This window comes from Panthera tigris, chromosome B1 (genome assembly GCF_018350195.1).
Source record: "Panthera tigris isolate Pti1 chromosome B1, P.tigris_Pti1_mat1.1, whole genome shotgun sequence".
Lineage (NCBI taxonomy): Eukaryota > Metazoa > Chordata > Mammalia > Carnivora > Felidae > Panthera > Panthera tigris.
The window spans coordinates 169,406,299-169,423,123 of record NC_056663.1 but is presented as its reverse complement, the minus strand read 5'-3'; the positions used below and the strand labels follow the sequence as shown (position 1 = coordinate 169,423,123).

Here is a 16,825-nt window from a genome sequence, read left to right as displayed (position 1 = left end):
CTCTCTCTGCCCCTCCCCTGCTCATCTCTGTCCCTCAACAATAAGAAAATGTTAAATAAATATATATATTTAAATTATATATACTTGATAAAGTTACTATTATATATATTTGATAAAATTACTATTATCAAGAATAGGTATATATATATATATGCCATATATATACATATGTGTGTATATATATATATATATATATACACCCATTCTTGGTAATAGTAATTTTTTTTTTACTTTCACAATGAGCATATTAAAAAAATAGCTTGTTCTCTTTTAATGACAGGTATTTTCCACTGTAATAGTAGTAAAACTCCCTAAAGGCAAAGAGAAAATGGATTGAAATATTTCACATTGATTGCATATCCCCAAAAGTATCTTGGTTTAAGAGAAGCAAAATTAGATGCTCTGAAAGAAATCATGTTATTTCAGAAATTTACACAGTGTAACAAGGAAAATTCCAAACACAAGGTGGCCAGGTGGTCTCTTCCCCCAAACCAGTCTGATCCTGGGCAGTCTCAGGATGCAGGCCCAAACTCATGGAAAAGCCTGGGAGTCTCTTCCTTTGTTGTCCAAGTATCTCTTACTTGGAAAAACTGCCTAGTTTTGGAGTAATTTCTAATTCAATAAGTCCTAGTGGTTGTGAATAGGAAGTGGCATTTATTTACCCTGGCTCTGGTACCTCTGGCTCTTGAATAAACTATGGCAGCGGCTCTTACGTTATTTTCTGGGTAGATAACTACCTGTATATATCTGTTAGAGTCTAAGCCAAGTTGTTAGCTATATGACACAAGATGTTGGCTCATTATTAAGACACTCTTCATGCTCTCTTACAACTTATGACACCAAAAGTTTTCCATTCTGAGTGTGTTGTCCGAAGAGTCATTTTAAAAGAATCTCTTCTCCAATAAACTTACTGCTCATTTTACTTCCTTCACTGTATTCCAAGAAAAGCATTTCTTGACTGTGTTAACAGCCAGTGTATTCCTGTTGAAGTGATGGAATTCATTGGTCATGGCAAAATATGGCGGCCGGCTTAAAACAGGGCACTGCGCTTCACAGTCTCCCCAGGCTTGATACCAGCTTGGACTTGATTTGCTGTTTCTAATTCATTTGCCCCATTCCGTGGGGCTGTCAAAGGAATAGTGTTCTGTTTAAATGGTGTCTTTCTTCCAAAAACTGCATTCCCAACAGATACACTCTTTACAGAGGAGTTAGCCTCACCCACCACTAAAATGTCACGGCTCTCCAGGGCAAGCTGGAACCGTTCAAAGGGCATAGCGGCAGTGGGCAGGAGCGTTAATTCAGACCGTGGAGGCAGAGTAGCAGAGAAGGGTGATCACAGGTCTCCGGCGGGGGGGGGGGGGGAGGGGGGGGAGGGGGGGCGGGGACAGGGTGAGGTTGGAGCATCAGCATCTTGGGCCAGCATGACCACTTTTGTACAATATTATGGCATCTCTTTGGCTCATTTCTACCTCATCTTTCTCATTGAAAACTCTTGGGACCATGGCTCTCTCACTTTAGAAATAGATCCCAAATTAAGTGAGGCTTGCTATTATTATTTTTTTTTAATGCTCTGGCTGTATCTGTCGATACCAGCAAACTCCAGATCATCCTCCGTTGAATCACCTTTAAGGTAATGAGACTGTGATGGCAGTTACCTTGCCAATGGTTGCCTGTTAACCAAGAAGCATGATTTAAGGACTGCCCTCTGCCCCATTTTTGAGACAGGAAGAGAAACTCAGAAACATGCCAGGAAGGCAGTTTTCATAAAGCAACCAGAAAAGTATATAAAATAATATTTGCTTAAGTGGTAGGCAATAGGGTCGGCAGGCTAGAAGGGTATAAGATTGCAAAGAACAAGTAAGATCATTATTGTTTGCGCTTAGTGGGAAAGGTTTTGTGTGAGATGTGGATTTTGAATCTTGAACTCAAGTGCGGGATTTGCATTGGAATGGAGGAGGCTATTCCTCATGTTGGGAATAGCGGAAGCAAAAGCATGAACAGTGGGGAGGAACCCATGAGAAGATTCCAAGGTGGGGGGAGGTGGTCACAGGGCTAAGAGGTGATGAGGGTGAGTAGGATGCTATATCCTCCAAACAGATGGATCCTGTCTCCTGTGACCTTACCTGATATCCTTAAGATATTTCCCAGCAAAAACCTAACACCATTTTTTTTTTTTGCATTTTAGTATATTGGCTTCTGTAATTAAATCATGTCATAGCACAAATGCAGACTCCTAGAATCCAGGATTAGAAAATAATTTGGAAGTTCTTCTTCTCTGATGATGAATTTATTCTGTTTAGTAACCTACACAATGACATTTATGTCTCCATCAAAGCTAGTCCAGTGTGAGTTGTATTTGTATTTAAATTTCTTCCTTCCTCAGTGGTACCAAAAATGACCATTTCCTAAAACACCTAGAATACTCCATGCAGTAGGTCAAAGATCTAACCCCACCTGCGCCTCAGTTTATATTTAAAATAAGGGAGATAATAGTATATGCATCTGGTGGTTATTGTGAGAATGTATGTATAAAGAGCATTTGGCATAATGTCAGGACGACTCACAGACAGAGGTGTCCTTAAGTTATTTTTAATATGGTCAAAGAACAAATGGGAGAAAATTACAATATATTTTTCAGAAGCCCCAAAAGGTTAAGTAGGTATAAAGTTTTTTCGGTTAGAGCAAGATCGTCAAAATTACCCTCCCTCTTGCACAGGTGTGCATTTCAAACAAATGACATGAATTCCTTGTCATCGTCCAACTCAGCTTGTCAGCCTTTCCAGCTATAATTCACTAAGAAACACGCAGATGTGAATAGCTTTTTCCAGAAGGTGATCGCCTTTGCAGACGCTCGTGTGATTCTTCCGCAGCCCTTTTTGCTCCTTCTATTATTCCCCCTTCCCCAATTCTGGCTTGCCACTGCCACCTAGATCCTGCTGATCAGCTCCCACTTGCCAACTCATTGCAGGTGGTGCCAGGCAGGCGCCCCCTGCTGGCCAGCACCTTCTTACCAGATTTGTAGCGGTTCTCCCTCCTTGACCAAGAAGGGCCAAACTTCACCAGTAGGTATCCAGACTACCTCATCTGCTTTTCTCAAACTAAGTAATAAGGTAGGTAGGTCTGTTTTTTCAGCCTTGAAAACATCAGATTTAGGCCTTCCTCTTGAAAATGTAGTACTTTACTAACGTTTTCTGATCCAGGAAAACAGACAATCAGATCTTTCTTGAAACATTTCATTTTGCAGTGAGAGCAAGGGGAAGGCATTTGAGTAGGTGCTGTTTTCCTTACAACTGAGACCAACTGCAAATTCCTTTTAGATGTCAAATGTCATCAGAGTTTTTTCTTTAGAAACTGTTTTTCTCCATCTAGAAGTAATTGTAAGAGTGTTCAATTTAAGGCCCTTTTAAAATCATTAAAGACATTTAGGTACAGAAGCAGTGACAGGCTTCAAAAAGTATACATCAAAGATAATTTAAAAAATCAAAGCTGGCCCATCTTACCTGTTGGTTTGAAAAGTTTAAGGCAAAAAGAAAAAGTTCAAGGAATGGAGAGTCTGATTCTTCACGTGGATCCTCTTTCAATCCACTGAAAATAGATACTTAGAGGTTTAAAAGTGAAAGGGGAAACACATGCACCACATCTGTGGCACCTGGCTCACGGTACCAAGACATAAATAGACGGATTTTCCAGGCCTCTGTCCAGAGAAGTTATTCGAGACTGAAGCCAGGAAATCACTCAGTCACAGAATAGAAGCTCAGGAAAGGACGTTGGGTATCACATCTTCCAACCCATGGAGGTTAAATGATCAGTCCAGCTTCTCATTCTTCCTCTGTCCTGGAAACAGGACCACCCAGGCTCTGGGTCTCAGCACGGTTTTTGCTCTCGTGCTTCGCGTTTCCAGTTCCTTCTCTAGTGTCACTCTCTGGGCCAATCCACCAATCAGATCCTTGTGAGAATGAGCAGCCAGATGCTAGGTAGATTTTGTGGCTAGACCTTGTTCCTCTTGGGCCAGGAATCGGCTACCTCCCACCTGCGGCCTCAAGGCCAAGTCTGGCCCCAGACCTAGTTTGGATGGATCAAGTTCTCAGTCCAGGAGAAGCTCATTCCTGGCTTAGGCCCCAGCAACCTTTCTGTGCGTTCATTTATTCAGGCCCAGGGGTCCATTCTTATTTACTTGTTTTCATTCTTGAACAGTGTTCTGTTTGGAGAATTGAAGACCTCTCTCTGTTTAGCTGTAACTGAAGGAAAGTATGGGTCAGAAAGTGAATTTTCCAGCAAGGCAAGGTTTGTTTCAGGCAAATTTCTAAGTCTATCAGTAGTGGTTAAAACTGCCAATTTTGAACTCATTTCCTTTGAAATAGTGATGGGAGTACAAAAATAACAAACCTTCAAGATGCAGTATCCAGACACAAGTTAATTAAACTATCTTTGGGGATTTCCCTTGATTATATACACAGTTGACCCGAACAACGTGTTTGCAGCTGTACCGGTCCATGTATATGTGGATTTTTTCTGATAAATACAGTATAGTGCTATACATATTTTCCCTTCCATGTGATTTTCTTAGTAACATTTTCTTTTCTCTAGCTTACTTTATTTTAAGAATACAGTATAGGAATACCTGGGTGGCTCAGTCAGTTAAGTGTCTGACTTCGGCTCAAGTCATGATCTCACAGTTTGTGGGCTTGAGTCCCTCATTGGGCTCTGTACTGACAGCTCAGAGCCTGGAGCCTACTTGGGATTCTGTGTCTCCCTCTCTCTCTCTGCCCCTCCCCATTTACTCTGTCTTTCAAAAAAAGAAAATAAACTTTAAAAACAAGAATACGGCATATAATACATATAACATGCAAAATATGTATTAATTGACTGTTTATGTTATTGCTAAGGCTTCTGGTTATCAATAGGCTATTAGTAGTTAAGCTTTTAAAGAATCAAAAGTTACATGTGAATTTTTGATTGTGTGAAGGGATCAGCACCCTTAACCCCACCTTTGTTCAAGAGCCAACTGTGGTCTCTACATATTGCAGAACACAGAAAGGTATAAAGAAAATAGAAACTATGTACTGCTTCCAGCCACTCATAAATGGATACTAAGATTCTTTTTTATTTTTTCTAATTTTTTTAGTTTATTTCTTAGAGGGGAGGGGGAGAGGGAGAGAGAGAGAGAACTAGCAGGGAGGGTCAGAGAGAGAGAGAGGGAGAGAGAGAATCCCAAGCAGACTCCACACGACCAGCGGAGAACCCGATGCGGGGCTCGAACTCACGAACTGCGAGATCATGACCTGAGCTGAAACCAAGAGTCGGATGCTTAACCGACTGAGCCACCCAGGCACCCCCTAAGATTCTTTTTCAAATGTGTCTCTTTCTCCTCTTTTTCTCAGTGCATATAAAATATTTTTTAAGTGGGTTAATGTTATTTAAATTGTGTCACAGCTTGCTTTTTCTCTTAATTTATCCTGAATATTTTGCTAGTTAATCGCCTGATTTGGGTGACTAGCATGTCTTTAAAATAAGCTGGAGAGTATAAGTTCCATAAATAATGCACAGAATATTTGCTTACCTAACATGGATTACATATCTGCTCTATGCCAGATACTGTGCTGTGAGCATCCCTGACCCCTCAGAACCGGGGCTGATGGAAAGCCCCAAGATGGGGTGGTGGCTGGGGGCTTTCTGGTCCCAAGCTGCCCTTGGGAGTAGAGACTTAGCTAAATTGCCTCCTCTCCTGAGAGATTCCGGAGAGTTTTCATCTTTTGCAGGACAAATGGATGAGAAGTAGAATGGAAAGAATGAGGTAGAATGGATGAAAAAGAAAGGGAATGGAAAAGGCAGTTTGAACGATTTCAGCAATAAACTTGGGGACTCTCAGGTTCTTAGACTGCTTTTTTTACATTTTTTAAAATGTTTATTTATTTTTGAGCGTGTGAGTGGGGGAGGAACAGAGAGAGAGGGGGAAAAAGAAGATCCGAAGTGGGCTCTGACAGCAGAGAGCCTGATGCAGGGCTCAAACTCACGAACCGTGAGATCATGACCTGAGCTGAAGTCGGACGCTTAACCTACTGGGCCACCGAGACACCCCTCTTAGGTTGCTTCTTAATGATCAAAACCTTTAAATACCTGGGGACAATGTGGAGGTAGAGAATGGAGCACTGGGGTTATCAGCACCGGGTAGGGTTCCCACCTCCCCGGCTTACTAGCAGTGTGACCCTGAGTAAGCCACAGCCTCATGGGCCTCAGTTTCCACACCTGTATAAAGAGAATCCTATCGATACATACCTTTATAAGCTTGCTCTGAGAATCAAATGAAATAATCCACGTCAGATGCCCCAACAGTGCTGATACATCGTAAATGCCGCAAGTATTGTGACTACAAGATGTAACCTTTAAAGCATCATTTTAAGGGAAGAAAAATAGGGTCATCTGGGAACTCAGTATTTGAGTGTTTAGCCATATAGAAATGCTTTCAGAAGTGTGAGCATTCTTGGAAATGGAAGTTCTCCATTGGTCATGCATAAGTAAAATCTTCCTGGAATGTGATGTGCTAGTAAAATAATCCTTAGTGAAGGAGTGCTTGAGGATTTTGTCTCCTTTGCATTATAAATTATGTGCAAAGGACTTCATGAATTATTTCCTTGATTCCAAGTGGCACGCTTTCCACATTGGAACGTTTCTACATCGGTATATATCTTACAATCGGTATATCATACTTAACAGACAGTATATTTTTTTTCTCAGTAGTACCTAAAATAATACAACTTAAAATTGCTGGCATCTGAGGTTTAATAAACCATGCCTGTTTCGTTGTTCGTTTTTGGAGCAGGGAGGCTTTGGCCTGGTTTTTGTAGTTAATTTTTTTTTTAGTAATTGGAAACACTAGTGTTCTCAAAAGCATTATTCGTCAGTATTTAAATCTCCAAATTTGATTCCCAATCTCAGATAGACTTCTATAATCTAATCAATTTGGGGGCGACCTAAAAATCAGTATTTCTGATGGCATTTTATATATTGACATCATAAAACAAAAGTACTATCACGTATTAATATTTCTATGTGTATGGCGGGGGAAGCATGTTAAATTATAAAACCTAGCTTACTCTTTTGTAATGCTAGGCTGGTTCATCTTCAAATGCTGCTATCATGTCAGTCATTCATATAACAATGTAAACACACACAACATATACGTACATAATAAAAGAGACTTTGGTTTCCTTGACTATTTTCATTCATTAGGTCTCTTTAAAGGGATTCAACTCAGGCTTGTTAATGTAGTAAAAAGTTACAAAATCCATCGAATAATAAAAATATGATGCTTATTTCCTGCCTAGGGTTTTAAAAGTGTATTTTAATTTAATATTATGTTCTTTCAGAATTGACATGGTGATCCATCATTAGAAAATGCCCATCTAATTCTGAGGATTTCAAAATCACCCCATTCTCCAAAAGAAAAAACACATTTTGCCAGTAGACACTATTGTAAAATCTCTTAGAAAGCTTGAAAGGCTTGTTGCCTGAAGTTGCTTTGTGGGTTTTTTTTAAACTTAGAAAATTTGCAAACAATTTTTTTACAGTGGTTTTTCCAATTTTTTCCAATTTTTTTTATTGTGGTAAAATACACATAGCATAAAATTTACTATCTTAACCATTTTCATACGTATACTTCAGTGGTATTAAGTACATCCGTAGTGTTGTGTAACCATCACTGCCATCCATCTTCAGAACTCTTTTTTTCCTCTTGCAAAACCAAAACTCTGTAGCCATTAAACAATGACTTCCCATGATACCCCTGCCATCAGACCCTGGCAACAACCATTCTCCTTTGTTTTCCCCTCCCCTTGTACCCCATACCCCAGCCTCTGGTAACTACCACTCTACTCTCTGTTACTACAAGTAATTTGGGGGGGAGTCTCCACACTATTTTCCACAATGGCTGTACCAACTTACATTCCCACCAACAGTGCACAATAATTTCCTTTTTTTCATATCCTCGACAACACTTGCTATGTTTTGACTTTTTAATTATAGCCATCCCTAACCGGTGTGAGGTGATATCTCATTGCGGTTTTGATTTGCCTGATGATTAGTAATGTTGAGCATCTTTTCGTGTACCTGTCGGCCATTTGTATACCTTCTCTGGATTGTCTGTTTGGGTCTTTTAACTATTTTTAATGGGATTATTTGCTTTTCTCTCCCCGCCCCCCCCCCCAACTATGAAGTTGTAAGAATCCCTTATATATTTTGGACATTAATTCCTTATTGGATAAATGATTTGCAGTTTTTCCCCCCCAAGCTATAGATTACCCTTTCATTTTGTTAATTATCTCCTTTGCGGTGGAGAAATCTTTTAGTTTGTTGTAGTCCCATTTGTTTATTTTTGCTTTTGTTGCCTGTGCTTTTTGTGTCAAATCCAAAAAAATAATTTCCAAGATCAATGCCAAGGAGCTTTCTCCCTGCTTTCTTCTAGGAGTTCTACAGTTTCAAATCTTACATTTAAGTCTTTCATCCAATTAGACATTGTTTTTTGCATATGGTGTAAGATAAGAATCAAATTTCACTCTTTTGCATGTAGAGACCCAGTTTTCCCAACCGCATTTATTGAAAAAACTATTCTTTACCCAGTTTGTGTTCTTAGTGCTGTGCCTTTGTCAAAAATTAGTTGACTGTAAAAGTGTGGGTTGGTTTCTGGGCTCTCTGCTCTATTCCATTGATCTGTGTGCCTGTTTTTATGCCAGTACCATGGTTTTGATTACTGTAGCTTGCTAATATAGTTTGAAATCAGAAAGTATGATGCCTCCAGCTTTGCTCTTCTTGCTCAAGATGGCTTTAGCTATTTGGGATCCTCTAACATTCCATATGAATTTTAGTTTTTTTTTTTTTAATTTTTGTGAATAATGCCACTGGAATTTTGATAGGGATTCCGTTGAATCTGTAGATCGCTTTGAGTAATGTGGGCATTTTAACAATATTAATTCTTCCAATCCACAAACACAAGCTATCTTTCCACTTATTTCTGTCTTCTTCAATTCTTTCATCAGGGTTTTATAGTTTTCAGTGTACAGATCTCTCACCTTGGTTAAATTTATTTCTAAGTATCTTCTCCTTTTTGATGCTATTGTAAATGAGATTGTTTTCTTCTTTTTTGGATAGTTGTATATTGATTTTGTATCCTGCAACTTAACTGAATTCATTTATTAGTTCTAATAGTAGTAGTAGTAGTAGTAGTAGTGTGTGTGTGTGTGTGTGTATGTGGAGTCTTTAGCTTTTTCTATATATAAGATCATGTCATCTCCAAACGGAAATAATTTTACTTCTTTCTTTCCTCTTTGGATGCCTTTTATTTCTTTTTCTTGCCTATTGGCTCTGGTTAGGACTTCCAGGACTATGTTGAATAGAAGTGAGGAGAGTGGAAATCCTGTCTTGTTGCTGATCCTAGAGGAAAAGCTTTGAGCTTTTCACCATTAAGTACGGTGTTAGTTGTGGGCTTGTCAAGTATAGCCTTTATTGTATTTGGGCACATTCTTCTGTAACTAATTTGTTGAGAGCTTTTATCATGAAAAGATGTTGAATTTTGTCAAATGCTTTTTCTGCATCTATTGAGATGATCACATGATTTTTATCCTTCATTTTATTAATGTGGTATATCACATTTTTGATTTGCATATATTGAACAATTCTTGCATTCTTTCATAAAATTTCTTTGCTCTTAAAGAATTCAATAACAGTTTCCACCACTATATTAACTTTCATCTCATCAAAATATGGGTCATTTTGGTTAGTTGAAAAATGGGTCATTTTGGTTAGTTGAAAAGCAAATTTTGATTTATGAATAAAATATATATACTTAGACCAATAAATTCATAGCTTTCTGAGAACCTATGGGAATGTTTTATAAAGCATTTAATAATGACTTTTCTGAAGCCAATTTTAATATTTATCTTAAAACCTATTAAAATTTATTATTTTATACATATTTTTAAAATTCTTTAGCCCTTTACAATAAGATACTATTACCAAAAAACACAATAGTCATTAATTTATTCAATTTGGTTGTTGAGGTATATTCTAACCAGTATTTAATTATCCTTTCATTCATTTTTGTCAAGCAAGTACTATAATATCAGTGGGAGAATTTTGGAATCACTCTGGAATCAACTGACTCCCAAGTAAAGATAACATAAAATTATAGTGATATTGTTTTCTGATTACAGAAGCAATACATAGTTATTGGAGAACATTTTAGAAAACAGAAAATATATTTATAAAGAAAAGTCATCCAAATTTAAGCACATTAAAAATAATCACTGTTAGCATTTTAGTATATTTCCTTACTGTCTTTTTATGTATACTTTCATATATGTATTAGCAGGTATATTTGTGTATACATATAGCATATATAAAATCTTACATATGTAGATTATAAGCATCATACTGAATATATGTTTTACATGTTTTGACTTAACATTAGATGACAAGTATTTCACATATCATTAACAATTGTTCAATACCCTTTTTTACGACTGCATAATACTTCCTTCTAAGGACATACTGTAATCCATTCACCCATTCCCCAGTTGTTGGACATTTAGGTTGTTGCAAATTTTTTTGACATCATAACTTTTATGAAGCATAAAACAGATAAAATGAAGTGCTTCTGAAGGAGAGGAACACAGGCATAAAAGTGATTTACTAAAGTACTACCAAAAGAGGTGAACATCATGGTGATGTGCCAAGTGGATTAGACAGAAAGATCCAAATCAGAGACCCTTTAGTGGAAGGACAAAGGAGTCAAGGATAAACCCAGGCCCTCGCTTATAGAAACAGTAAGGAAGAGATGGATATGAAAAGGATTGTGTTAGAACCTTAGCAGGACTTGACAAATGATGGGCAGTTGTGAGATATGAATCAGAAAACACTTAAGAATTTTTTTGTGTGGGGGCACCTGGGTGACTCAGATGGTTAAGTGTCCGACTTCGGCTCAGGTCATGATCTCACGGTCCGTGGGTTCAAGCCCCGTGTTGGGCTCTGTGCTGACAGCTCAGAGCCAGGAGCCTGCTTTGGGTTCTGTGTCTCCCTCTCTCTCTGCCCCTCCCCTGCTCACACCCTGTCTCTCTCTGTCTTTCAAAATTGAATAAATGTTTAAAAAAAAGTTTTTAAGAGTTTTTTCATGTGATGCCATAAACAGAAATAGTCAGATTTAGAGGCAGAGCGTATTTTAAGGTAACTTTTAGCATGTCTAGTGTGAGCCATTTACCATGACATCAATGTGCTAGACTGAAGCTTTGATGAACTCTCAGGGCTGGAGGTGAAAGAACAATTCATATATGGATAGAGAACGTAACGGTGAGTGCGTGAGAATAATTGATACATTTGAGAGTGATTCAGCACAGGTGATAGAAAATAGTTGAAATTTTTAGAAATGACCCATATTTTGATGAGATGAAAAGGAGTAAGAACCAGTCAGAGAAGAGGAGAGAGCATGAGAGAAATTGGTAATAGAGAGTTCTTGAAACCCCAGGAAGAAAAAGAACACCAGGAGTAAAATCCACAGTGCTAAGAGTCATAGGCATCTGTGCTGAAGACAAGCTATGGGAAGGTTAATTGTAACCTTGAAATTTTTTTTTCCCACTGGTGATATGACCCTAAGCCAACTTTAAAGGCATGTGGGAGCAAGTAGGTAGTGACTATGATTTTGAAAACTCAGTGGTGATGGGAAAGGGAAAGTGGGATGTGCATCTGAGACAGTAAGAAAGGGTGGGGGTGCGGTGGGCACGTGTGACCTCATAATGCCCCTCTCCTCCTTCACAGTGTATCTCCTTCCAGCCAATCCAGCCTTTCACCGTAAAGCTGCCTAGGAAATTGAAAAGAATGAGTTCATACAGGCCGTTTACCTCATTGGCCTAAAAATTCCTCTTCAAAAAGAAAGAAAGAAATCTTTTGTCTTTTAGAACTACCAAAGGGATAATTTAGTCAAAGGGGGAAAAAAAAATCTTTTTTTTTTTTTTTCAGGAAACCACTGAAGAAACTGAACCCAACAGTCAAGAAGATGAGAATGATGGCAAAGAAACACAGAAAGGGAATACAGAACTTGCCTCACCAGGTTTGTTCCCTAACAGACTAGTTTTAAAGGAAATCGTGATAACTGTTAAGATACGATGCAAATAGAGTCAAGAATTTCTCCCACTGATCTGAGAGATGTAGGTAGTCAAGGCTCTACAATTGGGTGTGACTGTGCTGCCACCTAGAGACTTCCTGGGGAAATCCTGACCGTAGGATTTATCTGGCTACAGAAACAGGAGCCCATACATCTTTGCTCCTGTGGTATTTCTTGGTTTTTTTGAAAGTGTATCTCCATCATCATAAAGATTATGTTTCCAAAAACAATTATGCTAATAACTAGGGGTCATATTTTAATACACATAATATCAATAGATAAGATATAAACCAAAAATATGTTATCAAAATAGACACTAAAATGATAAAGCTGGCAGACAGTTTAATAAAGTAATTTTTTTGTTTTTGCAAACATAGAAACTGCCCACCCTCTTCTAATACCAAATTATTTTTAAATGGCATTTTATTTTATTTTATTTTATTTTATTTTATTTTATTTTATATTTTGTTTTATTTTATTTTATTTTATTTTATTTTATTTTATTTTATTTTATTTTATTTTTGAGACAGAGAGGGTGCATGCACAAGCTGAGAAGGAGCTGAGGGAGGGGAGGAGGGAGAGAGAAAGAGAGAGGGAATGGGAAAGAGAGAGAGAGAGAGAGAAAGAAAGAATCTTAAACAGGCTCCACGCTCAGCACAGAGCCCAATGCAGGGCTCAATCTCATGACCATGAAAAATCAAAAGTCAGACACTTGACTGACTGAGCCACGCAGGCACACCTAAAGTGGCATTTTAAAATAAATTAAATAGGGGTGCCTGGGTGGCTCAGTTGGTTAAGCCTCCGACTTCGGCTCAGGTCATGATCTTGTGGTCCATGAGTTCGAGCCCCGTGTCGGGCTCTGTGCTGACAGCTCAGAGCCTGGAGTCTGCTTCGGATTCTGTGTCTCCCTCTCTCTGCCACTGCCCTGCTCATGCTCTCTCTTTCTCTCTCAAAAACAAATAAACATTACAAATTTTTTTTCTTGGGGCACCTGGGTGGTTCAGTCGGTTAAGCAGCCGACTTCAGCTCAGGTCATGATCTCACGGTCCATGAGTTCGAGCCCCGCATCGGGCTCTGTGCTGACAGCTCAGAGCCTGGAGCCTATTTCAGATTCTGTGTCTCCCTCTCTCTGACCCTCCCCTGTTCATGCTCTGTCTCTCCCTGTCTCAAAAATAAAACGTTAAAAAAAATTTTTAAATTTTTTTTCTTAATAAATTAAATACCATTATTACAAATTTTAGCATATACTTTTTCCAAATAGATTGCACCTCCACATTTTGATATGCCCCTCACTCTAGAGTATACCTAATTCTTCCATATATATCCGAGAACACTTTATTTTCACTGCATTATATATACCATGCACTCATTAACACATTTCAATTATGAAAATGTAACTGTTAAAAGGGGCATTGAAATTCAAAAGAAAGAGTCAAGCTGCCACTCAGTCATTTGGAAAGAAAGTGTCTATAAGTATTCTCTCATCCAACACACCTACCATGATATTTTGTGTCAACATTTTGTCTCATGTCATGCTCTTCATATGGAAACTGACTCTTACTAAGATCTTAAATTTTTCATGGTGGGCTTCTTTATGTGTCTTATGTTGCTTGATTTCTTTTTAATGTCTTGAAAGAGACTGGCCAATTCTGGCATCTCAGCCTCTTTATAACTCTCGTCACACTGTAATCCAACTTCTTACGGCCCAGGGCAGGATACGTATTGGATGTATTTCATGGCAGTGCAGGGGAAATGGTCCTTCATGGGATGTCCTTCTTTTTTATGTTTCTGAATGTAACTCCATTTCAGAGCCACAGCATTTTACAACAACTGTGACTCGGTCCAGCCCGACTGTGCCCTTTGTGGAGTTTTCCTCCAGCCCCCGACTGAAGAATGACGTGCCAGAAGAAAATGACCAGAAGAAGCTGGAAAATGAAATGAGTGGAAAGGTGGAGTTGGTGCTGTCACAAAAGGTGAGGTACACAGTGTCCAAATTAGTGTGGCTTCATGTTGTAGCTGGCTTATGAAGGGAACTTATATCAGTGGCGCTTGTTCATAATGAGGATTTATTTTCTCTCCGAATCTATTCCTATCTTTAATCTGTATTTTCTTCTAAATGCAAATATACTACATGTTCTTTCTTTAAAAAAAATGAAATGCATATAGAAAGATACACACATTAAGTCACTTGGGCTGCTATAGCAGACTACCACAGGCTGGGTGGCTTGTAAATAACAGACATTTACTTCTCACAGTTCTGGAGGCTAGAACTCCAAGATCAAGGTGTCTGGTGAGGACCCACTTCCCAGTTCACGGATGACTTTCTTGCAGTGCCCTCATTTGTTGGGTAGCGTGAGGGAGCTCTTTTGAGTCTCTTTTTATACGAATCACCTCTTAATACCACTATCTCAAGGGTTAGGATTTCAACATATGAATTTTGGGAGGCCACAAGCATTCATTCTGTAGCTATGCATTTTTTAAAACTTATATGTATATTTATAGTAATGTACCTGTAAATACATGACAAATCTGTCAAATAATATATGTAAATATATAAAAATAATATATAAATTAAAAAATAGAAATAAAACAAGAGAGGGCGCCTGGGTGGCTCAGTCGGTTAAGCGGCCGACTTCGGCTCAGGTCACGATCTCACGGTCTGTGAGTTCGAGCCCAGCGTCGGGCTCTGTGCTGACAGCTCAGAGCCTGGAGCCTGTTTCAGATTCTGTGTCTCCCTCTCTCTGACCCTCCCCCATTCATGCTCTGTCTCTCTCTGTATCAAAAATAAATAAACGTTAAAAAAAAATTTAAAAAAAAAAGAAATAAAGCAAGAGAGATAGCCACTGAAACCTACCTCTACTGGTAGCAATTGATACATATTGGTTTGTATATATTCAGTCAACATCTTTTAAATTTTATTTCAAATAATTTTTAATTATGCAGTTATATATTTAAAAGAAAAATGTAATGGGCCTAAGCTTGCTTATCTGCAGCTTACTAAATATTCTCTCACATTTACCTGTTTTATAGCAATGATACTTCTGATGCCTCTGGACTTGCACAACGAGGAAACTAGAAAATTATTTTTCTGATATAATGAGTTTTAATGTCTTGTTTTTATTAAATTCCTTCCTTGTTTAGAGTCTCATCTCATTCATACTAATTTGGTTTGTTTTCAGGCACAGTCTCAAAAGTCTTTGTCTTTATTCCAGTTGCTCTCAACCTCGGCTACCCTTTAGAATTCAAAAAATACCAAGCATGCTCCATATCAAATAAATCAGAATTGCTGAGGGAAGGTCCCAGGCATCTGTATTTTTAAAAGCTCCCCTGGTGATTCCAAGAGGGCCACCAACACAGACAGCCATGGGCTTGCACACTGGCGTACTGTACGTGGTGACATTCCAGCTTTAAGAATTAACCCTAAATTTGGATTGGACATTTTTACCACTTCTAGTTCCAATTCATTTGTCATTTACTCAGCCTGTATTGACTGTGCACCTACTCTAAGCCAGGCACTGTACTAAACACTGGGTTTCAACAGCAAACAAGATACAGCCCCGGGCCTTATGGAGAGGACAGTGCTGTGTCCTAGGTAGAACGTCAAAAATGCCTATTGTCTTGATGCCTTTGGGGGATTTCAGACTCCAGTTATTCCTCATTTTTATACATGGAGGATTGAAGAATGGTCTAGAGGTCTGAAAGTAGGAACTAAACCATAGGAAAACGTTGGGGGCAGACAGGATTTCCCACCTTTGCAGATTTGCTTTATCCACATGACGCTTGTAGCCATTATTTCATTTTTATTCTTCCAAATTAACTTTTTTCCCACTTAAGTCTAAACCGGAAGGAAAACTGTCTCATCACTAAAAAATATTTTTTTATGAAACAAAGGAAACACAATAACTAAAAAGTATTAACCTGCATATCTCATCTGCCTAACCTCATCTGTGTGGTCCATCTTTAGACCACCAGGGTCATGTCTACCCTACTATGGAAAACACTGTTTTCAGGGGTTCTTAACTCTGTGTGTGTGTGTGTGTGTGTGTGTGTGTGTGTGTGTGTGTGTGTGTTTACCAGACCCTTTGGCATCTGGTAAACAGTATTCTCAAGATAATATTCTTAAAAGTATAAAATACACAAGATTACCATGTTTTCCTATGTACCAAGTGCTATCAGGGAGATACACCCCTTAAATTCTGTTCTGTGGACTCCAGATTAAGAATCTCTACTAGTTGGTTAGCAGATGCAATAATGGTTTTGGATCCCAACGCTTTTCGTACATATAAGAATCACTCCCCTCTATTTTCCATACTGTGGAGTTAACACTTAGGAGAAAGGAGAAAGGTCATCACTGTGGTTGCAGCAGCTTTTGTTTTCTGACTTCTCTTGAGAGTGTTACCTTTATAAAACAAAGTGTTCATGCACATGGGCTGACCTTTTTTGCGTAGTGGTGATTTGGGGCATTTCTGCTAGTAACATTCATTTACAACTGAGCATCACTGAAACACTTTTTTTGTCAGTCTCAACTATGGAGGAAATGGTATAAGGTTAAGATTTGGGGCTTGTCAACTTTGGTAAGTCTAAGCCTTAGCCTTTGCTGCGTATTTAACATTGAAGTTCATTGGGACATCTGGTTGACCTCTGCAATGCAGAATGAAGTGATTAACTGTTTTCTTC

The 16,825-nt window shown here is 38.6% G+C and overlaps 1 protein-coding gene across 15 annotated transcripts in view; it reads left to right on the top strand.

Annotated features, from left to right (window-relative positions):
* LIMCH1 (LIM and calponin homology domains 1) overlaps window positions 1–16,825 on the top strand; it is a 324,774-nt gene that overhangs the window by 274,465 nt on the left and 33,484 nt on the right. For all 15 annotated transcript variants that reach the window (XM_042984636.1, XM_042984624.1, XM_042984623.1 and 12 more), the window contains 2 exons: window positions 12,004–12,094; window positions 13,958–14,121. In XM_042984636.1, the coding sequence (XP_042840570.1) occupies window positions 12,004–12,094; window positions 13,958–14,121 (255 nt within the window). The remainder of the gene's footprint in view (window positions 1–12,003; window positions 12,095–13,957; window positions 14,122–16,825) is intronic.